General features: G+C 43.4%; 3 protein-coding genes across 3 annotated transcripts; all 3 read right to left on the bottom strand.

Annotated features, from left to right (window-relative positions):
* Window positions 1-714: 714 nt before the first annotated feature.
* Window positions 715-13,834, bottom strand: AS3MT (arsenite methyltransferase). Its single transcript, XM_084904390.1, is given in 8 exon segments — window positions 715-2,050; window positions 2,134-2,170; window positions 3,876-3,955; window positions 3,957-4,009; window positions 4,238-4,325; window positions 5,785-5,849; window positions 5,852-6,915; window positions 13,803-13,834. Coding segments are annotated over 7 exon segments (909 nt in total). The 5' UTR covers window positions 5,976-6,915; window positions 13,803-13,834; the 3' UTR covers window positions 715-1,588.
* LOC311632415 (U5 small nuclear ribonucleoprotein 40 kDa protein-like) lies at window positions 9,230-10,713 on the bottom strand. Its single transcript, XM_084903886.1, is given in 3 exon segments — window positions 9,230-10,235; window positions 10,237-10,578; window positions 10,582-10,713. Coding segments are annotated over 3 exon segments (1,074 nt in total). The 5' UTR covers window positions 10,594-10,713; the 3' UTR covers window positions 9,230-9,515.
* On the bottom strand, window positions 12,953-22,820 carry BORCS7 (BLOC-1 related complex subunit 7). Its single transcript, XM_084903896.1, has 5 exons — window positions 22,430-22,820; window positions 15,557-15,619; window positions 15,416-15,459; window positions 14,435-14,455; window positions 12,953-13,917 (listed from the first exon to the last, which is right to left on the bottom strand). The coding sequence occupies exons 1-5, from the start codon at window positions 22,565-22,567 to the stop codon at window positions 13,866-13,868; spliced, it is 318 nt and encodes a 105-aa protein (XP_084760022.1). The 5' UTR covers window positions 22,568-22,820; the 3' UTR covers window positions 12,953-13,865.
* Window positions 22,821-27,420: the final 4,600 nt, after the last annotated feature.

Raw genomic sequence — 27,420 nt, 5'->3', positions numbered from 1 at the left:
CTAAAAGAGGCACCAGCTTGCAGTCCTCTACTCCAGCAACTAATGGGAAGATGTAAGCACGAGCAAGTCCCCGCGCGCCACCTGCCCATGCTGTGCTGGAGGGTTTATCCTAAAGGTTTGCCATAAAAAAGATACGAGTGTCTTCCCCCGAGAGCACAAAGTTATTTTTCTAGGATACACCAGCTACTTCCTTCTTTAAATCTTCCTTCAGTGTCAATTATCCCCATTTCAAAAACTTGAATCTGCTCTAAAGGCATTGGCACATGTGCAGGGTGAAAGAAATAAGGCAGGGCAGGAAGGAGATCGCTGGGATAAACCAGTTCAAATATGAAGAATGTGACAAGCCGTATCTGAGGTCAAGGGCCCTCCTTTACGCAGCCCGCATGCACACCGGGAGGGAGAACAAAAACAGCTACGCTGGAAGGAAATGTTTTTCTGTAGAAGCCAGAGTTCATAGGAATGTTGTGGGTAGAGGAACGACTCCCTTTACTTGTAACTGTAATCTCCTGACAGTGTGTGTACTCTGGTATTCAGGAAACCAGGCTACAGGAGAATGAGAATGATGAAAACATTTCAAAACAAACACTGATTCCAATCAGCAAGGTGTTTTTTTTTTATAATCAATGAACTCCCAAGAATTTCAAAACAGCAAAGACATTTTGTGAAATACCTGGTGGATTAAGTCAGAAGTCGAATTTCTCTACCTTCAAAAAAAAAAAAAAAAAAAATCACTGTCTTAGAAAAAGAGAAGAGTAACAATAGCAGAGTGCTCAAGATTTTAATAAAGCAAAGAAAGTAAATCACGCCTCGGCTCCACAGGTGTCTTTTATGCTCACCTTAATTCACGCTGGTGATTGTAGCCAAACAAGAACTTTCGGGGGTTTTGGCTCTGGGATTCTTGTCTTTTATGTTTGATTAAACTTTCTCAACTACAAATTTACCATTTCTTAGAGCAATCTCTAAATAAGCTTCACTATTTGACTTCAGATAGGAAGGGAAAGGGAGAGACAGAAACAGCAATGATGAGAGAAAATCATTGATCAGCTGCCTCCTGCACGCTCCACACGGGATCAAGCCTGCAACCCCAGTCTAATAAATAAAACTTTAAAAAATGTTTAGGTTTAGGAAATAAGCTAAATAAAATTAGAATACTAAGTTCTATACATAGCATGCTCCCAATTTTATTATACACACAGAGGAAAAAAAACACATGAAAGGATAATGTTAAAGAGGTTTTTGCTGGCTATATGATTAGTAGTCATTTTGTCTTTTACTTTTTGTATTTTCCAACATTTTAACAATATCCATTTATTATTTTATAATAAGAAAAATGTTAACATTATTTTTAAAGAAAGAACTTTTGATTTCATAGTCAGACAGACCACACGCATAATGACAGTAAAAAAATAAACAACACAATGATGAGAACATGAGGGGAGCGTCAGGGGGGAACAGTTGCTCTCATTTCCACACTACAGTTTTCAAAGTATTTTTCACATTATTTGTCCCGTTTAATTTTCATAAAAGCCCTATAAGCAGGTTGCAGCATTCTCTACATTTTTAAAGTTTAAGAAACGACTCAAGGAAGTTAATTTTCCAAGGTCAGACCACCTTTGAGAGGCAGAAGAGAAATGGAACCTAAACCTCCTGACCTGACCCATGTTCCCACATCACAAAGCTTCATTCTGGCCGTTAGCAGAATGGGGCTCTGTGTGTGAACATGTACCCGCCACAAAACAAGACATAACCAAACAAAAGACACCTCCCCAGAAAACTGTGTCCTGCTTTCTTCTGGCAATTCAAGGCCAGCAGAGACGTCACTGAAATATAGCTCCCCATCATGCTGAAACAGCAGAATCAGTCCAAACAAGGTTAAGATTACATGAATCCCAGATAGCAGAGAAAGGAATGAAGGGACAAAATCTACTGTAAAAACAAATGCAGGGGGTGGAGGGTGGGGGGACGGAAGTGCCTGAGCTGACCCTGTGTGAACGAAGGGACCCAAGTTTAGCCATCCTGAAGCTGTCTTTTTGGAATATTGATATTTAAGCTATTTATTAAGAAACAAGACTCAGAAGGAAATTTTGACCTTCCCCCCTTTCCTGCCCAAGAGATAAAGACGGAGAAACCTACCGGGAGCAGACGCGACAGGAAAGTTCTTGCCAGACAGCTCAAAAATAATGGAACACAGAGGGCGTCTAGCTAACAGGCGCCTGCACCTGCCTGAAGCCTTGTTTACGACACGTAATGCAAACCAGGCTGAAGTGGCATTCAAGTTTCCCCTCTTGACGCAGGTTTCTCTGTCTGAACCTTTTCTTCAGCAGGAAAGCAGAGAGGGTCAAAGGTTCTTTCTGAATCTTGCTTCTTATTAAACACCTTAAAAATCAATATCCCAAAAGCAGCTTCTGAATGGCAAAGCTGGTTCCCTCCGCAGGCCTATGTGAATCCTCCATTCGCAGGTATTAAAAACCTGACGTTCTCCTGTCCATCTGTATCTGTTAATTTAGTGATTAGCCCAGCCTGGAAGCACTTAGAAGGTGGGAGGAAAAGTATATATATATTTTTTAGTGAAGTGCCAAGATTTCCTTTTCCGTGCCCTACCTGACAAGGGAGGGCAAGAGTGACTCTTTCCCAAATAAGGACACTCAGGTCACCTAGATTTTGAGCCAAACTGAAACAAATGCAGCCCAAGATTGTTTTATAACTATCAGAATAAGTCAATAGTATTCATAAACTCCTTTCCTTTAAAAAGTATACAACTTTTTGTAATGCTGTCATGCACTTTTCTAACACTAATGGCCCGGTGCACAAAATTCGTGCACAGAGGTGGGAGGGGTGTCCCTCAGCCTGGCCTGCAAGTTCTCCAATCTGGGACCCCTCGGGGATGTCAGATTGTTGGTTTAGGCACAATCCCTGTGGGATGAGGCCTAAAAGAGCAGTCAGACATCCCTCTTGCAACTCGAGACCGCTGGCTCCTAACTGCTCACTTGTCTGCCTGCCTGATCGCCCCTAAGCACTCTGCCTGCCAGCCTGCTTGCCCCCAACTGCCCCCTCACCGCCACAGGCCAAATAGCCTTAACTGCCTCTGCCTCAGCCCTGCCACCATGGCTTTGTCTGGAAGGACGTCCAGAAGGTCTTCTGATCTAATTAGCATATTACCCTTTTATTAGTATAGATGCTTTTTTCCCCCCCCAGTATTGTGCTTAAATCTCAGGCACATGAATTAGCAGTCATTTTAAGATTTTATTTAGCTAATTTCAACAGTATGGAGGTCTGTACCCTACAATAATCTTTCCTCCTCTCTTCCTCAAGCTCAACTATTTTCCCGAGATAAGAGAGGAGGACAGAGTGTTTAAAATATCAGTAAACTTTCAGCAAATTGTGAGTGCAGGAAAAAAAATTTTCAGGCATGCTTCTTATTTGTTTCTGCCCAGACGTTTACCAGGCAAAAAATAACCTGGGGCCAGATGCCTGGCCCCACAAAGCATTTCTTATCCCACCTGTAAACAGACCAAGTTCCTTCAGACAGTTTGCTGAGATTGTCACTTGAGCATGACTTAACAGCAATCCAAAGAAAAAAGAGCAGCACAGAATCCTGTAATTTGCTATGAAAATAATATTAAAGGTAACAGGTCAGTGTGTATTGTATGAGCAGACTCAGTGGTCTACCTGGTCTGCTGGGTTCATTGATTAATGGTTAAGTTAAAATAAGTTCTCTCTTGGGCTAGTGTGTGCTGGGCCAGCCCAGCTCCTTCTCTCTGTTAAGTCATGCCAACTTTATCACCTAAATGAAAGTCAGTTCAGCAAAAACTGGTGACATTTGTCTGTTCAATAGAAAATGGGCTATATTCATAACAGTAAGGAAAGAGACCTACATAATAACATCATAACTCTCAGTTCTGATTCCAGCCTCTCCCAACTTCTCTATGCAGCCATGAATAAAAGTCACCTTGGGGTGCCTGAAAGCCATTTTTTTCCAAGTGATATTCAATATACTTTCTTACCACTTCTACTCAAGAAAAGAAAAATATAGGTTTGATAGTTAACATTTTTAAAATACACTATTTTCCCCCCCTCAAAGTTTCATTTTACTAATGAAATATACTTCCCCCTGACTATTTTGGATAAGGATGCAAGGTTTCTCCAGGCATGTGGGATATGCTCCAACCTGAGACAACTTAATGGGGCATTTCCTGCTCAATAGATGTTTTTTTGCTTGAATAAACTCTTCATTCACTAACAAAATCTTGCAGGACAGATGGCAGAAGATCAGACTGCACTGGGTCATCATGATATTCATATACCAGATCAAACCTGACTCTCACCTGGCCAATGTAGGCTCAGTGGTTAAGTGTCACCCCAAGAACTAGGTGGTCACGGTTCAATTCCCAGTCAAAGCACATGCCTAGGTGGCAGCTCAGTCCCCAGTATGGGGTGTGCGGGAGGCAGCCGATCAATGATTCTCTCTCATCATTGATGTTTCTCTCTCTCTCTCTCCTTCTTCTCTGAAATCAATAAAAAGATATTTAAAAAACAAAAAACAAACTCTGTTCTTCCAGAAGAGCCCCTAATGGCCAAAGTTCTCAGCTTCTAGGACAGAAAGCATGAGTGGCACAAATAAGCATTGTCATTCAGCTGCCTTATTAAAACCTTGAAGAGCCCCATAGGAAACAACTTTATCTCAAAAGAATGCTTTTGAGAATTTTTTTCCTCCAAATCATTGTATCGCCTGATCTTCTCTCATGTCAGTTCCAGTAACATGTCCTTTCTCATAAATCATTTAAGCACATAGCAAATCTCTGCCACTTTCACTAGCCAGGCCCAAAATCTATTCGTTTTGATGGATGACCACAACACAGCTATAATAGCTAGGAAATAGAAAGTACATACACACATATTTTTTCCCCCTCTAGAGACTAGAAGATGTGGAGCCACTAAATCTTATAAATCCTTCCTCCCTCCCTCTTTTTCTTCCTTCCATCATTCATTCCATTTCAATGTAGGTATTTAATCTCCCCCACTCAACTGGAAGCACCATGAAGGCTGGGACTCTTTTTTACTATTGTATTATATTGTTGGGCACTGTGCCAGGTACTAAAACAAATAAGCCATCTAAAATATTTGTTGAATACATATAGGCATTAGCTGAGCATCTAATGCAGGATTCAGAACTGTGCTAGTTATTGAAGAAAAAAATGTAGGATGCGATCTGTCCCCTGATGTATTTAACTGGGGTGGTAAAACATGAGGACAGAAATTTTTTTTTTTCATGATTCATGGACAAACTACAGTGATTTGGGGAAGGGGGTGCTCAAGGATTGGAGAAAGCGTCACAAAGTAGATAGGACATCAGCGAAGTATTGCATGGACAGGATCTGGAAGGTAGAAAGGAGAGGGGAGGCATTCCAGATTGATAATTGCATGCTGGCAGGCAGAAGTCATCCTGGAGGTTCTGATGGCAGGAGGAAGGGGAAGGTCTGGCTAGAGCAGTATAGTGTATTAGAGAGAACCAAGCTTGGTTAGGAAGAGAGCGCCAAACTACTGGACAGTCTTGAATGTCAGCTCCAGGGAGTGTGAATGTATCCTGTGAGTAAATGAGGGAGTCACTGGAAATTCAGAGCAGTGAGATGATCAGTGCTGTAATGATCAGTTCTATCACAGACACAGCAGGCAGGATGGATTGGAGGAGATGGGTTCTCTGGAGACCAGCATAATTATTTTTTGAGAAAGCTGTCATCTGGGGTCTTCATGAGGACAGCACAGGGCACTCTATCTCAGGGTTACTTCCTCATGTACATTCTGCAAGGCTGCCCAGATGTGCTTGGGGACCCACCTGGCTGCGGTGACATAGCCTTGGGCTGGAGATTTGCTGATTTCTTTAGCACCTGCCTGGAGTAGGTCTGGCCCAAGGGTGGGGTGAGTTGGGAAGAAATACTGTACCTGATGTGTGCACACCAGCACACCACCCCACCCATCCAGGCCTAGCCAGCCTTTGCTCCCAGCAAAGCTCTACTGATAAGCCCGGACTCTGCCCTGCCCCAGTCCTGGGGTTGGGGTTAGGGTTAGGGTTATGGTTAGGGTTAGGGCCAGGCCTTCTTAGGCCTAGGGCTCCCACTCAGCCCAGACTCTACCTCTGGCCATTCCCTACTGCTCTCAGCTGTATGTCCTTTCAGAACCTGGTTGGAGTGGTGATGGTTGGGAGTTGGAGAGAGAGGATGGAGGCATTGCCTGGATGGGGAAAAGGTGGCTGAAAGAAGGGGGTGTAGAAGGGGTGCACCGGGACAAAAAGGTGGGTTAAAAGGCAGGTGGTAGGCCCGAGAGTTAGTGGGGGTGATGGAGGAAGGGTCAGGGCGGGATTGGGGCTGGGCCAGGAGGCAAGGGGAGGCACACTCACCGTCTCCTTGGTCTCTGGACTCCTGGACTCGAGTTCACCGCAGCCAGCTCCAGAGACTGAATTCACCCAAGGCCCCATCCCAGGGGAGGCAGGCTTGAGCCCAGGGGGCTCCCAAACCAGCATCCAGCCTCTGCTGGCCGCCAGCCCTGGAAATCTCCCAGCCTGCCGCTCCAGCAGTCTCGCTCTGTGCCCTGGCCCTGCTGGCCCAATGTCATCTTGGCTGTCTCTAGTCTTTCCAACCACAAAGAGGCCATTATTATTAATTTCTATATTCCTTCATTGGTCACCTTGATCCTCATTTTATAAACCTCGTATCTGACTTACATGAGCAACCACATATATAATGATCTTTGCCCATTTGGGGGATGAAGTCACCTTTTCTCAATCTGTTTTTTAAAGCTGGGTCTATTGATATAACTTACACTCAGTAAAACTCACCTTTCTTTAGTGTACAAGAGAATTCTTAGGACAGTTCTCTTGCCAAAAATGTTTCTTCATACGCTTTTGTACTATAAGCCCCTCTGTCAAGAAAAGAATATCCAAAGCTATAGTAAAGTTTTATGAGTTTATTTGAGCCAAGTTTTTGAGGTCATGGCCAGAAGTAAGATTTCAATGGATGGGGAAAATGCTCTTGAGAATGACAGTTTAAAAAAAAAAAAAAAAAGTTTTTATTGATTTTAGAAAAAGAGGGAGAGGGAAAGAGAAACATTGATGTGAAACATCAATTGGCTGCCTCCTGCATGCCCACACTACTGGGGATCGAGCCTGCAACCCGGGCATATACCCTGATCAGGAATCGAACCAGAGACTTTCTGGGGCATGGGACAAGCTCAACCAACTGAGCCACACTGACCAAGGAAGAATAGTAGTTTTGAGTTCCTTCTATGAATTTAGAATTAAAGATGAGAACATAAGGAAGGTACCTGAAATCCATTGGTGGTGGATTAAGGAGGCAGGAGAAAGCAAAGTGAGGAAATCACTATAATATCAATAGATAAAAAGCAAAATGGAGTAACATGTACTGCTTTGACATTGGTGGGTACAGGGTAGTTAATAATGGATATTTACAGTACATAGAGATGGTATGCAGGAAACCTGATATCCCTGACGGTTCTGTGGCCTCCTGCCACAGTTGTGCCTTCAAGAAAATTACTCTGACATTTAAAGGTATGTTATCGTGGATACACAGGAACAATGGATAGGACTCGCTTAAGGCAAAGACTGATCTTTGCTAAGGAAGCTGTAGGCCGGGGACATGACTACCTTATATGGCATCCCAGTGAGGAATGTTTGATCAAACCACCCTGTGTGGTTCCTTTCAGTCACTACCACATGCCTCCCCCTCCCATCATCCCCAAAACAACTACTGATCTGTTCTCTCTCCTTTTCCAGAATATCATAGAGATGAAATCAATACCATATATAACAGTTTTCAGTCAATTTTGAATTTTATTTAGGAAAGCAACTTCTGTTCAGTTCATTCTTAACCTCTAGTAATTTTTTATCAATTCACTTGTGTCTATTGGGTATTATTTCATTTTACAGAGAGTTGTATCTTATTTCCTTTAGTGGTTTGTAATAATCAGATCTGTTCATTACAGTAGTAAGGAGATATAGGGTTTCAAGTGAAGGAATATATAAATGCAAAATCTACTAAATTATACTCATTAATCTCATCTACACTAATAAAAGAGAAAAATGCTAATTGACTGTACCTTCGCTACACCCACAGCCAATCAGAGCAAGTATGCAAATTAACTCAACAAAGATTGTGGTTAATTTGCATACGTGGAGGGAGGGAGGAGTGAAGACTGAAGACAGCATAGAAGGAAGAGGGAGGAAAAGCAGAAAGCAAGGCAGCTGCCAGGGGGAAAGTGTGGGCGGCTCATGGCCGCAGCGGCCTCTAGCAGGAATCTTCCTGCAATGGGCCCCTAGTCTGCTAATAATCTTCCCTGATGTCAGTTAGCTGTTAAGTATTAATAGGAAGGTGCTGTGCCTTTCTTTTCTTTTTTGTATCTTTAACAAACTAAACCCATGGGGAAAAAATCCTACTCAAAGTTAGAATATTTCCAACTATGAAGTATGTGGGAAAAAATGAGTGTTTTTATAGGCATCAGGTTTTTTTGCAATCACATTATGATGAAAACTTTTAAATTTAGTTTACAAAATACTCTCTCCATAAAATCAGTTTCTCACTTCTTGCTGAAATGGTATCTTTATTATCTTGAATGGGAAGATTAGTGGGAGGTTAAGGAAAGGGCTCTATCATTTCCACTTGTTTACTTTATTATATTATCTCCAACTTGTGGTTATTCACCAGAATCATTTGATAAATCCACTTAACCACACAGAGATAAACTCAAATTGAGTTATCCCCAGTTTTCCCTCAAGTACCTAATGTGCTGATTTGGGGCACATAGCTTGTGACTATCATTCATTCTGATTGGTCAGTGCCTCAGCCACAGTGTTTTTGTTGTTGCTAACATATTTTTTTTTTTTTTTTTTTTTTTTTACAGGGCTCTTGCAAAAAGGCATCTATTTGGCTTTTAATACAAAATGACTCAGAGAAACAGGAATAAAATATACAAGCCAATTATTAAAACAAATCCACAATAAGCAAATTTCAGTCACATTCCCTGTCTTCAATCTGGATGAGAAAACAGGAAACTACAAACCAACCAATGTCTGTCCCTTTGAAGGAAAAAAAAAAAAGAGGAGGAGGAGGAGGAGGAGGAGGAGGAGGAGGAGGAGGAGGAGGAGGAGGAGGAGGAGAAGGAGGAGGAGAAAGGAAGAAGAAGAAGAAGAAGAAGAAGAAGAAGAAGAAGAAGAAGAAGAAGAAGAAGAAGAAGAAGAAGAAGAAGAAGAAGAAGAAGAAGAAGAAGAAGAAGAAGAAGAAAAAACCAAACAGTCCCTGAAATCTGGCAGGTGGTTTTAAGAGGCCTCTGTAAGCTTGCTTTAATCATCCATCCTGGTGAAATGAGATGCATGTGGTTGTTGGAATACAGCCGCCTCCTACTGGTTTCTTGATCTTCATCTGAAGGAGGACGCTGGCTTGGGCATCCCTTGATGCCACTGATGCAGTCTGAGGTCAAGCAGCCTGGGCGTCTTCCATTCCTGATCTTCACTGGATCTCCCCCATATACAGTCTCTTGTCACTGGATGCTGAGAGAATGATGGGCTCGTCGGGGTGGAAAGCCACTTCATTGATGGAGCCAGCATGGCCCGGCAGCTTATACAAAATCCTCCTGCTTGTGGTATCCCACACACACACAAACCTGTCGGCTGAGCCAGCTGCTATCTTGCTTCCATCAGGTGACCAAGAACATCTCAGAAGATTCTTTTCGAAGTTGTGGACATTTCCGTGGAATATCTTTACACATCTCTCTTTGGGAGCAAATGGCCGGACATCCCAGACCCGCGCTGTATTGTCCATTGCATTGGACAGAAGGTAAGAGCCTTCAGAACTTAAACTCAGGCCAGTCACTGAATCCGCATGGCCTCTCATGGTGTAGGTCAGCTTGTTTTGACGCAGGTCCCAGACCTTGATATCATTGTCTATCCCACCAGAAATAATCTGATCGCTTGTGTCATTGAAGGTCACAGCCAACACCTGGTAGGTATTCTGAAATGTCTGGATGGCTGCTTTCTTCCGGATGTCCCAAAGCTTAACTGTAACATCATCACTGCCAGTGCAGACAAGCTGGGGGCCCCTCCTGGCCGGGTAACAGGAATTCACAAAGGAAGTATGTCCCTTCAGCCTTTTAACTCTCTCACCTGTTTCACTATCCCACACTGCCACAGTTTTATCTGTGGATGCTGAGAAGAGCATACTGCCATCTGTGGTTATAATGCAGTTCCATCACTGCTCCACTATGTCCCTTCAATGTTGCATAGTTATCACAGTCACCATAGACATTCCACAACAATATCAGTCGGTCGAATCCTGCAGATGCCAAGGTGGATCCATTGGGGTGAAACTTGCAGCAGTACACTTCACCTTCATGTCCTGAGAGAAGCATGATTGGGGCTTGAAGGGAGGAACACCTTCGAGGCCCCGCTTGCAGCAAGGCCCCCGGCGCCACCTGCTGCTGTCCCGCTCCGGGGCCCGACCCCGCCGCTCCCAACAGCAACTCATGCCGCGGCCTCTTGACTGGAACCAGCGGCAACTCTGGACCCTTGTGCTTCTACTGTTCAATCATGGCGGTGGCCGCTCTCCTCCCGCTAACATATTTTTAATATGTAGGTCAGTCTGCTCTGTAGACCAAATTAGAGTTCTCATATTAAGCCATATTTTGTTTTTTCTTATTCATTTATATTGATTTCAGAGAGGAAGAGAGGAGAGATAGAAACATTAATGATGAGAGAGAAACTTTCATCGGCTGCCTCCTGCATGCCCCACATTGAGGATTGAGCCTGCAACCTGGGCATATGCCTTGACCAGGAATCAAACTAGCAACCATTCAGTGCACAGGACAAGGCCCAACCAACTGAGCCACAGCAGCCAGGACTGATCTCTGAACTTTTTATTGGCCTCCTGCTGCCCACAAGGTGTGCCCCACTTCTGCTATCCATAACTTTGGTATCATTGACCTTAGACACCACTTTTCCGTCCACAATCCTGTGGGTGATGGTCTTTTGGATGGATTGCATGGAGGGGCTATGTCCTGGGCATCACCAAGATTGAAGTCCTCCCCTTCTTCCAGCAGGTGGGACAGGCAGTGATCTCAGACTCCAGTTTTACCTTGATGTTCAGCAGGGCCTCTTACTCCTGAGCCTGGCACTGCTCCTCTGCCCAGATCCGGGCCAGCTCTGCCTCCAGGGGCAGCAGGATCTGGTTGAGCTGTTCTGTCTTCGGGACATAGTGTACCGCCACCTCCCTCAGGCTGTTTTCCCAGCTGGCCTTCAGATTCCTCATCCAGTCCAGGTCTATCTATTATCTAGCTCCTCTTGGTTTTTCAGAACCACCTCTTTATACTGGGCCTGGGTGTCTGAGGTCCTGAGATTTGGGGCCATCCAACTCCATGGTCAACCCAGAGTTGGCAATCTGGTTCTGTAGACCATTTACTTCCTCCCTGTGGTTCTTCTTGAAGAGCAGCTCCTCCTTGAGAGCCCCCATCTCTGTCTCCAGTGACCTTTCAGAGACCACTGATGTCACTCTCCACAGACTGGCACATGGCCGGCTCCACCTCATACTTGACTCTGAAGTCATTGTGGGTCTGTAGAATGGCATGAGCATTTTCCCAGAACTTGTAAAGATCTGAGCCCTCAGCTCCTCGATGATCTTGAAATAATGCCCCCAGTCCCTGACCTGGGGTGGCTTCTTCTCTAGGTGTTCCTGGATTATCAGTCTCCAGGTTTCTCTCCCTCTCCAGGAAGGAGGCCAGGTTACTTAGGCATGGCACAGTCTCCTTCTCACTCTAGATAACCCCCTATGCCTGCCAGACCCCTGGCTATCACTGCAGCCAAGCCCCTGGACCCTCAGCTACTCCAACTACTGGTAGAGTGAGACACAGAGATCCTGGAGCCTGAGCCCTTACTTCAATGTTGACCATGCTGTTGGCTGGTCGGGCTGGTAGCTGGGGGACTGCATAAAGCCCAGGGTCCCGTGGTTTGCGGAGAAGTGTGTATGGGGGGCGGGGGGAGGAAGGGGGAGTGAGAAACATGGATGTGAGAGAGTCACATCAATTAGTTGCCTCCCATATTCAACCTGACCAGGGTTGGAAAACCTGCAACCAAGGTACATGTCCTTAATTGGGAATTGAACCCACGACTCTTCCATCCATAGGCTGACACTCTAAGCATTGACCTAAACCAGCCAGGACGTGCTTTAGGCTTAATATGACATTTGCTATAAGTTTTCAACCCTTCTTTTTAAGTTATATTGAGTTTGTTTACATTTAGTAATTGTAGTAAATGCTTATAGAATAAATGCATAAGAGAATTTTTTCACACCTCGTTTGTGTTTTTTTGGATTTTTGGTGAAAAATATCACCCAAGGATATTTTCCCAGTGATTTTTAAGGAGAGTGGGAGAGAGAGGGAAAGACAGAGGGAAACGTCTTTGTGAGAGAAACATCAACTGGTTGCCTCCTGCACAAGCCCAGATTAAGGCCTAAGCCAGGAAAGAGCCTGCAATCAAGGTAGGTGCCCTTGACCAGAATCAAACCCTAGACCCTTTGGTACACAGACTGGTGCTCTATCCACTGAGCCAAACCAGTTAGGACTGTTTTTTTAAGCATAAGTTAAGATGTACATGTACAATGAGGGATAAATGCAATCTGATATGATTAGTCAATTTGATATTTAATAATATGTAATATGAATTGGATTATTTTTTTTCTTCCAGTAAAAACTTCATTTTAAAAATATGTTTTAATTGATTTTTTTTAAGAGAGAGAAGAGGAAGGAAGAGGAAGAGAAGCATCAATGAAACATTGATCAGCTGCCTCCTGCACACTCCTTACTGGTGGTTGAGCCTGCAACTCGGGCATGTGCCCTGACCAGGAACTGAACTGGGCCTTTTGGTGCTTGGGATGACACTCAACCATCTGAGCCACACTGGCCAAGGCAAAACTTTATTTTCTATGTCAGCTTTCTCTCAATCCATTAATAAATTAAGAACTGAACTGGAATAGGAGAGAGTCCCATTTTAAATTCAAACAAAGTAAAGACATTCAGACTTAACTATAGACAATGGTAATGCCATTTAACAAGATTAATTCAATGTATATACGTAGCTGTCTACAAACATAATGTTTTCCCCATGGCCCAGGCCTATACTGCAATCACTCACAGTAATTCAACTGCTTTCGAATTTGGCAATATCGTACAAATGAATTTGCTGATTACTAGCAATATTACAAAATGAACCCAGGGCCACATAATCAAGAGTAATGACAACAAAGAAACTCTAGGAATGCAGGTCAAGGCAGGAGTTTGCAGCTGGTCAGATATGATGCAACTTGCTTATCATTTAGGTATTTGCTATAATGAATAAAGTATCTCCTGAGTTACTAGAAAACAGGTTTTACCTATCACCATTCTGTGACCAGGAAATTAAAATATTTCCTGAATTTATAAATCAAAGAAAAAATTCCTTAAGAACTATTCCTCTATGTGCGCAATAGAAGTTCTATTTCTGAATTTAAAACACTACTCGGTGTTTGTTTAAGAATCACATTTAGACAATATGACATTAAAGGTCTATGGGGAAAACTAAGAGAGCTTTTAATTTTGCTTTCATATCAAACTAATAGAGCACTTAAAAATTCAAGAAGAGTGTGGGTTAGTATGATTCAAGAAGTGCTTCCAAAATTCAACCACCTAGCTTCTTTTCAGGAGAAACCGTACATCATCACAAATATTTTCTATCTTAACTTTTGGAGAAGAAAAAGGAAAATCAAACCCACAGCACAACGGTTGTGGTACATATTTCCTCCTCAGCATCAGGCAAAGCCTTCTTATAAATTGTTCTATTTCAACAGATGATTCAGCTGGTCCTGTAGATCCGATGACTGCTCAACACTAGAAATTAGAGAAAAAGTTTATCTGGCATGAGCAATAAAAATATCTCTGCAAATTATTTGTACTTTAACATATAAGTATTGCTGAAGCTAAATCAACATGTACATTGGTCTTCTAGGGCCCCAGAAGTTTTTAAACAATGAAGAAAAGGTTTGTGGAGCCAATAAGTAGTGCAAACAATATTGCAAGGGACAGATTTAATCCACTAAATTGTTTTTAAAAGGCTGTTTAATGATGTTAGCACATTTACTCTACCTAATGATTATTACCAATGTAAAAAGTTTTCTTAAGGTTGGTCTCTTCACCCTGTAACTCTTTCTTAGAAAGCCTGTACTAGTAGTACATGCCTTTGACTTACTGCATGCCTTTGAAATATACTGTATTCTTTATATCACAAATGAGCTATGCCAGAGTGTATATTAATTGAAGAGTTTTGCACTAATCCTAGGCCCTCAGTATAATTCCCTAGAGCCTACTTCAGATGGCCACCCACTCCCCTATCTGTGGGGCTACTTACTTCTTCTGAATAGCTTCTTGCCTAAATCAGAAAAGGAAGAGGAAAATAAACATAAGAAAACTCAGTGAACTAGCAGAAGTTATTTATAGCCAGGTATATAGAGGCAGAACACATTTCCAGATTATGATACATTCTATATTTCTGTCCGTTCCATCCTAAGTTTGTGATCATGAATCCGTTCACTGTCAGAGTGCAGAGCTGCCGAAAAGATGGCTTCTAAACCTAAAGAGGTAACAATATCCTATCACAGAGTGTGGGATGTGGTCTCACAAACCACATGCATGACTCAATTTGGTTTGCAGAGAATGTAGAGTCAAATGGTCTCATAGCTGATATGTACAAACCCAAAGAATGAACATCTAGTTATTTAAATATCAAGAGTTAAATTCCCAACCATATATTTCCAGAAGGTACCTAAGTATAATATCAATTACATAAAATATACAACAAAATTAAATGAGATGAAAAGCTAATTTAATTATAACATTATCCAGAGATATAATGGAGAAGATGTCTTTACATTTCAAAATTTCCTGGATGATTTATACATAGCTAGGGCTGAGATACATGTGGGGGATGTAGGATATAGGTCAGTTACACTTGACTCCCTCTGAAGGAACAGACTCCCCAGGAGAAAGCTCGAGCACTGACAATCAACAAATACTAATTAAGTGCCTACGGGGTGCCAAGCACTATGATAGCATGGTCCTGGCATGGGCCCTGCCATTAGGTTTACAGTCCCTCCCTCTCAGAAGCTCTCAAATTAACACAGAGAGGTTCACAAAAGGTGGTCCCTGCTCCTGATCTCACCCCTCACCTCAACTTCTGCAATCTCAGGCATCTTTTTCAGAAGGATCTCATCCTTGACCAGCCCCACCAATACTCCCAACTCCTGCTTCCATAGGAAAAACAGCTGAAGCACCATCGCAGCAAGCAACTGCCTAGTTTGTAGCAAGTAGTCAGCAGACAGGGCATACTCACTGGTATTGAAGATGTGTAGTTATTATTGCCATTTTCCTTAAACTCTGCATTAAAAACAGACAGACAAATAGAACATTACACTTCCTTGTAGCCACACAAATTTTGTATAAAACCCAAGTCATAAAAGAAATGGTTTCTTACATCTTCTGAGTGCAAGATGGCATCTTCCTGTAGTACCATGTTCCGAGCTGCCTGACCTAGCAGCTGGAAGACAAAAATAAAAAGGTAATATTCAAAATTTCCAAACTTTCTGTAATCTCTCTTCTCCCACCCTCTCCTACACAACTACCAACACTCTAATGTAATGGAGGATAACGTCCCATTAGTTCATGTTAAAAAGCCATTTCTTTGTCTCTGTGGCAGCTCTGGCATGGGCTCAACACCTGTTCCAAAGGCCACGTCCTGGGAAGGCAGTGCTCCGTAACTGCCGAGTTCTCTCTCTAGCTTATTAATCTAGTGCTGCAAGGAGAAGTCTACAAAATAAAAAAGAAACCTTTGGTCCCACAAGCCCATTGAAAAGCTAACTTCTCATTTTTTAAAGGCACATTTGAGATTTGGGATGGTTCAAGAGGAGTGAGGGGCAGGGGTCAGAGCAGGACCAAAGGCTAGAAGTGGAATAAAAGCCCCAGAGAGAGGGGGGAGGGGAAGGGCCTGGAAAGAAGCTCAGGATTTAAAGTGAGAAACCATGAAGTGAAGGATGGCAAGATGGGAACAGGGAAGAGAAAAGAAAGGAGAAATGTGGAGGCAGATTTCAATGAGGTCACCGATTGCCAAAACCAGTTTGGCTCAATGGATAGAGCGTTGGCTTGGGGACTGAAAGGTCCCGGGTTCGATTCGGGTCAAGGGCATGTACCTTGGTTGCGGGCACATCCCCAGTAGGGGGTGTGCAAGAGGCAGCTGATCGATGACTCTCTCTCATCGATGTTTCTAACTCTCTATCTCTCTCCCTTCCTCTCTGTACAGAATCAATAAAATATATTAAAAAAAAAAAAAATGAGGTCACCGATCACAGGGCCCTGGGCTCTGAGTCAATGGGGTGGTCTGTGATCAGAGATGGGACTCAACACCAAGAGGCAAGAAGAGATCAACAGAGGTTTCTGGCCCCCTGTCGCACCCTGACCCTGGCAGACACTGTGTGCCATGTACAGGGAGCTATTGTTATGTGTGTCCGCCAACCTTCCCTGCGGACCCACAACTTCAAATTAACCAGGAACAGGAGCACTGCCACAGCCACCAGACTCTTTTCCTTGTGGTAACTTTTATTTATTTTTGTTTTTACATTTTAAAATTGATAAATCTTTACATACTTCTAAAATCAAAACAGTAAGACCTTCTATTCTATAGTCTCACCTTACTTAAAAGGTAACCTACAATATGCCCTCTCCCATACCCTGCTATTTTCACTTAACAATAAACACTTAGCTAAATCCATAGCATTTTCATTGTTTCTCTTGCTTTAAGGGCTGCACAGCACTCCACTGTTTATGTCTCATAGGAGTATTCAAAGTCCCATAAGAGTATGTGGACATTGGGACTGTTTCCAGTTTTTTACTATTATGAGTGCTAAAAAAAAAAGTACATTATATATTTTTGCTCCATTTTGCCAGCCTATTTTTGGGATAGACTCATAAAGTCATGACTGTAACGGCAAGATCAGAGGGTTTTAATTTCGCTACATACTGCCAAATTCCCCTTCCGTCAGTTATGCCATTTTGAATTCCCACTTCACAATGTCTGAGAGTGCCTATTCCCTCCTGTGGCCACTTTTAAGTAGTAAACTCCAAACTCCTATAGATGGGGGATGGAGACTGACAAACTGATAGCAGAAAGAGGGGTTCTAATGGAATCTTCATTCATTCATTCATTCATTCAATGACTATTAAGTTCCTATGATATGCCAATAAGAGACATAGTCTCTGTCCCAATGGGGCTCACAGACTGGGGTTACAAAGAAGACACCAGCATTACTATACATGCCATGAGTGCTGAGGGAAAGCACTGGATGTTTTGAAAACATGGCCCTGGGCGGGGGGGGGGGGGGGGGGGGGGGGAGGGGGTGTGGAGAGAGTGGTACGCCTGATCCATGACGGGCAGGTGTTCAGAGAGAGGTTCCTAAATGTCTTCTAAGCTGAGACTTAAAGGTTGGAGTTTAGAATTCCTCATATGTGTAATTTTACAGAAAAGTGGCATGATCAGATTTACCATTTTATGGGTGTAGTAAGTAGAATGGACTAGAGAGGGACTGAAGGCAGAGACTGATTAGGAGAACATTGCAGTATTCTAAGCCAGCAGCCACAGTGGCCTGAACCACAATGGGACAGTAAATAAAAAAGGGGCCCTGGCCAGTTGGTTCAGTGGTTAGTGTATCTGCCTGTAAGGGTTGCATTTTGATCCCAGGCTCTGGTGGGGTGCACATTTGGCAAACAATTGATGTCTCTCTCTCTCTCTCTCTCTCGCTCTCTCGCTCTCTCGCTCTCTCCTCCCCCACTCCCTTCCACTCTCTCTCTGAAAAGGCAATGGGAAAAAATATCCTCTGGTGAGGATTGACAATAAAAAAAGGGGGGGATGGGAGGACGGGGAGAGGCTGAGAATATCTTTTAGAAGACAGACTTTGTGCGATTGCCTGGAATGCTGTTGTATCGCAGGGCCAAGGTCTTTCCTTTGATGATGCTAGTAGATGTGTTTGGTGGCATTGTACATCGTTTTCTTACACAAACCGACCGCACACATCGTGTATGAGCTGAAGTTTTCAGTTTGGGTTTCTTTTGAGTACCCAGTCTTTTTAGGTTTCTAGGGTTTTCATTCCAGGCCTTTGACCGCTGTCTTTTTTTTTTTTTTTAATAGTTTCCCACTAATTTTTTTTTTTTAATAAGTTTTTATTTTTCATATTATTACAAATGTTCCTTCCCCCCCCCCCCCCACCATTGCTCTCCTCCACCAGGTTCCCACCCCACCCTCTGCCCTTTCCCCTCTCCCCATTGTCCTCATCCATAGGTGCACAGTTTATGTTCAGTCTCTTCCGGCGCCCCCCTCTCCCCTTTTCCCCAAGAATCGTCAGTTCACTCCCCTTCCATACCTCTGATTCTATTATACTCAACAGTTAATATTGTTCATCAGATTTTTTTAATTTCCTTGGTTTTTAGATTCACTTGTTGATAATTACGTATTTGTTGTTCATAATTTTTATCTTTGTTTACTTTCTCTTCTGAAAGAACCCCCTTCAGCAATTCATATAATTCTGGTTTGGTGGTGATGAACTCCTTTAGCTTTTTTTTATTAGTGAAGCTCTTTATCTGGCCTTCGATTCTGAGTGATAGCTTTGCTGGGTAGCTTATTTTTGGCTGTAGGTTCTTGCTATTCATCACCTTGAATATTTCTTGCCATTCCCTTCTGGCCTGCATGGTTTCTGTTGAGAAGTCAGCTGACAATCGTATAGGTGCTCCTTTATAAGTTACTACCTTCTTTGCTCTTGCTTCTTTTAGTATTCTCTCTTTATCTTTTGCTCTTGGAATTTTAATAATGATGTGTCTCGGTGTGGTCCTCTTTGGATTCCTTTTGTTTGGAGTTCTGTGCGCTTCCTGGACTTGTAAGTCAAATTCTTTCACCAGGTGGGGGAAGTTTTCTGTCACTATTTCTTTCAGTATGTTTTCGATATCTTGCTCTCTCTCATCTTCTGGAACCCCCATAATTCTGATGTTGGTTCGCTTGAAGTTGTCCCAGAGGTTTCTTACATTATCTTCAATTTTCTGGATTCTCTTGCTTTCTAGCTTCTGTGGAGGAGTGTCTTCTGGCTCTTTATGTTCCAAATCTTTGACTTGATTCTTGCGATCTTCCCTTCTGTTTTTAGGACTCTGTAGAATATTTTTTATTTCAGACAATGTATTCTTTATTTCTTGTTGATCCCTTATCATTTCTTGTTGACTCCTTATTAATTCTAGTTGATCTCTTTTCATATCCTCATAGGCCTTATCCATCTTTTCTAGGAAATTCTTGAAAAACCTTATAAGCGTAGATTTGAACTCTATATCCAGACGCTTTTTGTCCTCCATTTCTTTCGTTTGTGATCTATTTTGTTGTCGCATTTCGCAGTTACAGATGGGACGGGGTTTCAGGGTGGAGCCTGCAGCTTTGGCTTCCGTCAGCCCCGCCCTATGCGGGTCCTTCAGTGCTCGCTGCCGGCGCCTCTGAGAGAAAGGTGCCCTCGATTTTCGCCTGCTGCCAAACAGTCTATGCTCTCCCACAATGAGCCCGGTATTGGGGTTCAGTTCAGTTGGAAGTGGAGTTGGAGGTGGCGTTCACAGCAGTCTGGAGCCCCAGTCTCCTTCCCGTCAGGGCAATCCCGCGGCACAGCCGACCGTCCCTTCTCTGGGGGCAGTGTGCGCGCCTCCGGGACCTCCTTTCTCTGCTACCCCGGGGTTCCGACTTACAGCCCAGCTCCCTATGGCTGAGCCTGAGTCCCCGGGGTCTGGCCCAGAACGGAGGTTCAGAGCAGTTGGGGGCCCAGCACAGTCGGAGTTTTATCTCCTTTCCGCTAGGGAACGCCCGCCAGGCACTCGGCCTCCCTCCTCTCCGGCTCCGTCCTCTTCGCGTGCGCCGCGTGTCTCCGTACCTTAGGCTTTTACAGCTCCTCCGCGCTTCCTTCTGGTTTTCTCCTTGCTTCTTGTTGTAGGATTTCCAGTCAGTCGACTTTCCTGTAGTTCTGGGTAATGTCCATTTTATATTTTAGTTGTATTTTATTAAAATTGTTGTGTGCGGCTGTGGCTAGTTGCCTACCCGAAGTTTCCCACTAATTTTTAAAAAATATATTTTATTAATTTTTTACAGAGAGGAAGAGAGAGGGATAGAAAGCTAGAAACATCGATGAAAGAGAGACATCGATCAGCTGCCTCTTGCACACCCCCTACTGGGGATGTGCCCGCAACCAAGGTATATGCCCTTGACCAGAATCGAACCCGGGACCCTTCAGTCCCCAAGCCGATGCTCTATCCATTGAGCCAAACCGGTCTCGGCTTGACCGCTGTCTTGCTCACAAATTAACTCCACAGCAGCTTGTCTTAGTACTCACCTTCAACAAGTATTTCTGACTTTCAACTTAGTTTTCATAGCAACAGCAACCCTCTTTTTCTTTTTGCACTCATATTTCATTGTTTTCCATATTATTCTATTAAATAATGTCATTTCAATAACAAGCCAAGTGCTTTACACAGGTTTAGGGAAAAGAAAAGAAAAAAGGACCCCCACTAAGCACACGATTCCCCGGAGGAGCGGAAGTGCAGCTGCGCAGAGGAGGGGCGCGTCACTCACAGCGTGCCCTGTGCTGCGGACACCCGCTGGTATGTTTTCCCCTCACTTCGTGCCAGCCATGGCGGCCTCCCTGCATCTATTGTGCACATTCCCGTCTCAAGGTTTCGCACTTGCTACTTCCTTGGAGCTCTCGGCCTCCGTATGCCCACGTGGCTTGCTCCCTCACTTCATTCTAGTGTCTGCTCAGATGTCACATTCCCAGAAAGCCCTTTCCTGGTCACTTACAACCACCTGGTTCTTGTATGTGTGTCGTTTGTTTGTCCCTTCACCAAAAGGTTCGTTTCCTAAGTAACAGGGACTTTGTTTTGTCTCCCTCACACACAGCAAAAATACTCAACAGGTATTTATTAAATGGATGCTGTGGAAGGAATGTTTTACTTATGGAAACTGTCAGTTCAAACAAAATATCCATGTGGAATCTGCTGAAGAGAGAAGCAATGCTGTACTACAGTGTATGGGTTGAGAAGGAGTGACATCAGTAAGACACCCCAATAACCTCATAGTCTACTGAAGACAATGGCAAAATATGTAAGCAACTACAGAAGAAGCAAATACAGTATGTGGTAAGTATCATGTAAGAGATCAGTAAAAAGATGAAGTTCTGTGTGATTCCCGCTCCAGGGAGCCCTTTCCTCTTCCCGCTCTTCTTTCCTCCCAGGAGTGCATCTCCTCACTCCGAGGAACCCCACAGGCTTGTAATGTGGGAGCAGTGGACAGGGGCAGCACTCCCACCAGGCTAACCCCTGACCCTGTCTCCAAGGCCCCTTTTCTCAGATCTCTCAGTGAGCCAAAGCAGCCAGCCCAGGCTCTCCTGTTGCTTCTTCTATCCTAGGCCCTTCCTTGTTTCACTGTCCCCAGCTTTAATAAATGTACTCTCAGAATAATAAAAAATAAAGCAATCCATATTTCCAGTGTTTCTCTGAATAAAGTATGTTACTATTAAAGAAATAAAGAAAATTATGAAAATTTTAAATTTTAACCATAAAAAATAAAATACTTATATGACAAAAACTTTTTAAAAAGGGGAAGTAAGTAAATAAATAAGAGGAACAGAAACTCAAGAATGTGCCCAGTAAGATAAATCAGAAAAGAATGAATCCATAAACAGGGGATGCACAAAAGATGGAAGACACCTGGGATGTTGAAGGCAAAAACCATGCGGACTTTGGGGGCCGGAAGAGACAGAGACAACCCGGAGAAATAAACGGGCATCTGATTAGGACTACTATCCCCCACGTCACATGTGTCAAACACAAGGCCCGCGGGCCAAATCCAGCCCGCCAGGCCTTGCAATGTGGCCCGCACCGCGCTGTCATCACTGCACTCCGCTGTCAGTTTATGACATTGTCAGTTTATGACATTGTCAGTTTATGACTGTTCAGTAAACCATTCGGCCCGCGATTTAGGCTGGATTTTAGATTTTGGCCCCTTCTCTGATTGAGTTCGACACCCCTACCCCACGTCGTCCTGCGACAATCACCGCTCTTTAAAACACAGACCCCCATCCTCTCGGTCCTTCCCCCTCCTGGACCGCTAGTCCTCGCCGACACTACACATCCCAGAATGCAACGCTCGCCCTCCGCGGACGAGCTCTACCCGCCGCCACGGCCCACAGCCTACTACTCCCAAGATGCAACGCGCCCGCCGTTCCACAGCTTTGGGAGCCCGGCGTCCGGGGGCACGAGGCCCCGGGAGGGCCCCGCCGCTCACCTCGGAGCTCCGGGAGCCCTTCAGCACCTGCTTAGTGAGGGCGATGACGTCGGTGCCGCAGGTGTTCACCTTCTCTGTGAGCAGCCCCTTCACGGACTGGCCGAACCGCGCCTGCGAATCCGGCGCCCCCGTCGCCATCACCGCAGCCGGCGAACGCCTCCGCGCGGGCGATGGCGAGTCGCCGGGGCCAAAAGAGGCGCAAAGCGGAAGGAAAAGAGGAGGCAAGGAAGGGACGCATGGTGCCTAGCAAGAGGTTCATCTTGGCTAATTGTACATTCATTTAAAGTACCCAGTTGGTCCCCGAAAGAAGACAGGTTCCGAGCAAACGTCTCTGGAGGAAATGGAGGACAGTTTCAGTAAATTCGTGGTTTAAAGTCAGAAGACCTGACTACATACAATCCCAGTTGTGACACTTGTGTGACTGCAAATTATTTAACCCTCTGCGTCGTGCACTCCTCACCAGTAAAATAAAAATAATGTTAAAATCTCCAAAGGGTTATGAGAATAAATTAAGATCATTCAGTTCCACTTTAACAGCACAGTGTTTGTATTTGTGAACGAAATACAAACCCTTTATTTCAATACAAACACTGGGCTGAGGATAGAGAAAGAACTGAGATACATACAGTTCTTGTCCCCAAGGAGCTCCCAGGCTGATGAGGCCTGTAAACAGGAACAACCCAATAGAAAAGTTGGCAAAAGTTCACAAACAGGCAATTTTTAAAAAAGTAAATGGTCAATGTCAAAAGTTATCAGCACCACTTGTCTTTTTTAATCCTTACCAGAAGATATTTTCGGGAGAGTGGAAGGGAGAGGGAGAGACAGAGAGAAACATCGATGTCCTTCGCTTGCCTCCTACAGGTGCCCCATGTAAGGATGGGGATGGAGCCTGCAACCCATCTGGAATGAAGAACCCTTGACCCTTTATTCCTTGGACCTAAGTTCTAGCTACTGGGCAAAACCGACTAGGACTCCACTAGTCATTTTTAAAAATATTTTTAAAATTGATTTCAGAGAGGAAGGGAGAGGGAAAGAGAAACATCAATGCTGAGAGAATCACTGATTGGTCTCCTCTGCATGCCCTCCACGGGGTTGTGGATGGAGCCCACAACCCAGGCATGTGCCCTGATGAGGAATCAAATTGATACTCAAACACTGAGCCATGCTGGCTGGCCCCACTAGTCATTTTTTAATGACAAATGACCTCTTTGTTCTATTAAAAGCAAACTGATTATCACCTTGAAAAATAGTACCTGAAATGTTTCATGTAGTTGTTTCTTTTTTAGCTAATGCACAAGCGAATGAGAATGGCATATTATAAATTTTGTTTAAAATCACCTTTACTCAGTCCTACTGGTGTGACTCAGTGGTTGAGCATCAACCTATGAACCAGGACACCATTGGATTTATGTGCCGGGGTTGCTGCTCAATAGCCAGTAGGGGGCATGCAGGAGCAACCAATTAATGATCCTCTCTCATCATTGATGTTTCTTTCTCCCTCTCTCCTCACTGAAATAGATTTTTTTAAAATCACCTTTACCCAATATCAACATTACTTTTCTTTTAAATGCCTAGATTCATATTTCTGTTCATTCTTTCATTTAACTCTTGTTCTTAATCAACTTTATTAAGGTATAATGAATGTGCAATGACTACATTCTTTTATTTATTTTTTATTGTGTGGGTATTTTTTTAAATATATTTTATTGATTTTTTACAGAGAGGAAGAGAGAGAGATAGAGAGCTAGAAACGTCGGTGAGAGAGAAACATTGACCAGCTGCCTCCTGCACACCCCCTACCGGGGATGTGCCTGCAACCAACGTACATGCCCCTGACCGGAATCGAACCCGGGACCTTTCAGTCCGCAGACCAATGCTCTACCACTGAACCAAACCGGTTTCGGCTGTGTGGGTATTTTTTGAGAGAGAGAAATGGAAGGCAGAACATCTATAGGCTGCCTCCTGTACACTCCCTATTGGGGATCAAGCCCTGACCTGGAATTGAAAGGGCTACCTCTCAGTGCATGGGACCACACTCAACCAACTGAGCCACACTGGCCAGGGCTTATTGATCTTTTAAAGAACCAGCTTTCGGTTTTGTTAATTTTTCTCTATTGCTTTCATGTTTTAAATTTTATTGATTTTTATTCTTTCTTTCTGCTTAATTTAGGTTTATATTGCTGTTCTCCCTCTAGTTTCCTATGGTGGAAACTAGAGTATTGATTTTAGATGTTTTTTCTTTTCTAAAATATGTATTCAATGCTATAAATTGATTTTAGATGTTTTTTCTTTTCTAAAATATGTATTCAATGCTATAAATTTTCATTTTTATTCAGTTCAACATATTTCTTAAATTTCGCTTAAGATTTATTTTTTGACTCATGTGTTATTAGAAGTGTGTCATTTAATTTCCAATATCTTGGGATTTTCCCAGCTGTCTTTCTCTTATTGATTTCTGTATGTGGTCTGAGAGCATATTTTGTATGACTTTTGTTGAAGTGTGTTGTCCATCCTGGTGAATGTTTCATTTGAGTTAGACAAGAATGAGTATTCTGTTGTTGTGAATTGAAATAGTCTATAAATGTCAGTTATCCAGTTTATTTGTAGCTAATTAATACTAATAATCTGAGTCAGACAACTGCAATGCTGCCCAATTTTGGCTGAAAGCTCAGAGAAAACAACTATGAAACTTACTTGGATAAGTGCAAAATATCTTCATGTTTTGGTAAGACTCCTGTTTTTTGGCTAAGAAGGAGTAAAAAACAATTGGATTTCCTCACACCTGAAACAACCATATAAATAAGATAAAATATATGACGTAACGATTGTTTTTAATACACTAGGCATCAGACAATAAAGGCTAGTGATTTCTCAGGCATGGGAAACAAATGAGATGAGTCCAGTAACGTCTCCAGCTTACCGCCTGAATAAAGTTTCACAGGGAAGGGAAATTCAAGCAGAGCCTGGTGGAGAAGTCAAACCTGGGAGAGGAAGAGACAAGGTGGGGACACTGGGGAGGTCAAGGAGATTAGAGCTTTCAGGAAAGCAAAGGGAGCTTTACAGTCAGATGAGTGCAGGGGCAATGGTTAATGTCTCTAGTTTAAGGGTCATCCATTTCTAAACTCTGCAAGGGTAACGAGCAGTACCTAGTTATTAAAGGTTGGATTTGGTGATAGTTAAAACCTTGAGAGGGGTGAGATCAGCCAAGAAGAATGTTGATGGAGAAGGGCCAAGGACAGACTTGACATACACAAGATGACAGAGGGAACGAGAAGAAAAACAAAAGAATTACAAAAAATCCAGAGCTACATGATATTTCATATTAGAGGGTTTAAAGAAGATGGAAGTCCTCAATTGTGCTAACAGAGAGCTTCTATAAGAGAAGTTCTGAAAGACATCCATCCAATGAATTTAGTAAATGAAGGTCATTGCTGATGTAATTAATAGAAGTACCAATAGTGTGGTGGAGTCAGAGGCCAAACTGCAATGAGTTACAATGAATGGGAAATAAGAGACGCAAATGTCGGTTACATTATTTCACCAAGAAGTCTGATTGAAAATAGGAGAGAAATTAAAGGGAAATTAGAGGGGAATTTAAGGTCAGAATTTTAAAATTTCATATATATGTCAGCTGAGGAGAAGTGAATAGAGAGGACACGCTGAAGATGCAAGAGGAAACAAAACCTGTGGGAGGTATGAGAGATCACAGTTAACAATATAGGTGGAGGGCTCAATTTTTCAAAAAATAATATACTTAAAACAGTTTCTCTCTGTTCCTCTGTTCCTTTTTTCTTTCTAAAAATTTAACTCAACTTTGAAATGTTAATGTGTTCACGTGCTTCAAAATTTTATAAAGGTATAAAAAGGGGTATACACTGGAAACTCTTGTCCAACGGTGGGCAAAGGTGTAATGGTCATCATGAGAATGTATCTTAAGACCAGCAAATGAAGTAAGCAACTCCATAAGAACATAAGACATTAATATAGGGTAATTTACTTACAAGAATGCAGGTTGGAGCAGAGATGACCCAGCCATTTTGCACAGATTTTCTCCACTAACAGATCATTGTTACATACTTTTTTTGTTTGTTTGTTTAGTGTAACATATATTAATGATTGGTAAGACAAGGGACGCAGTTGAGGCTGTACCTTCTGGTGGTCTTGTGAAAAATGATTGTTTATAATCAACCCTTCAGTTTGATATTTATCTCAGTGGGTATGCCATTTCAGCTATTTCCAACAATAACATATAAGGCTACATTTTAAGAAGCACAGATAGGAGAATCCAAGATGGCTGCACAGGTAAACACCTAGCCGCAGCCGCACACAACAATTTCAATAAAATACAACTAAAATATAAAATGGACATTACCCGAACTACAGGAAAGTCGACTGACTGGAAATTCTACAACAAGAAGCAAGGAGAAAACCAGAAGGAAGAGCGGAGGAGCTGGAAAAGCCTAAGGTACGGAGACACGAGGCGCGCTGAGAGGACGGAGCCAGAGAGGAGGGGCGACTGAGTGCCTGACTGGCATTCCCTAGAAGGAAGGAGATAAAAGCTCCGACTGTGCTGGGCCCCAGTTCTAGGCCAGACCCCGGGGACCCAGGCTCATCCATAGGGAGCTGGGCTGTAAGGCGGAACCCCAGGGGGGGCAGCGAAAGGAGGTCCCAGAGGCGCGCACATTGCACGCAGAGAAGGGACGGTTGGCTGTGCGGGGATTGCCCTGGTGGGAAGGAGACAAAAGCTCCGGACTGCTCTGAACGCCCCTCCAACTCCACTTCCAACTGAAATGAACCACAGTTCCGGACTCATTGGGGGAGAGGGGTCTTCAAACTACGGCCCTCGGGCCACATGCAGCCCCCAGGGGAGTCTGATCCTGCCCGCCAGGTTTTTTGGGCAGTGAGCGCAGCCAAGGTGTTACAGTAGGGATTAGTAGTTCATATAGTCCGGCCCGCCAGCTCTCTGAGGGACCGTGATCTGGCCCCCACTT

The sequence above is a fragment of the Pipistrellus hanaki genome (genome assembly GCF_964339955.1).
Source record: "Pipistrellus hanaki genome assembly, chromosome: 14".
NCBI classification, from domain to species: domain Eukaryota; kingdom Metazoa; phylum Chordata; class Mammalia; order Chiroptera; family Vespertilionidae; genus Pipistrellus; species Pipistrellus hanaki.
Note: the sequence above shows the minus strand (reverse complement) of the source record. Positions and strands in the feature narration are given on the sequence as shown.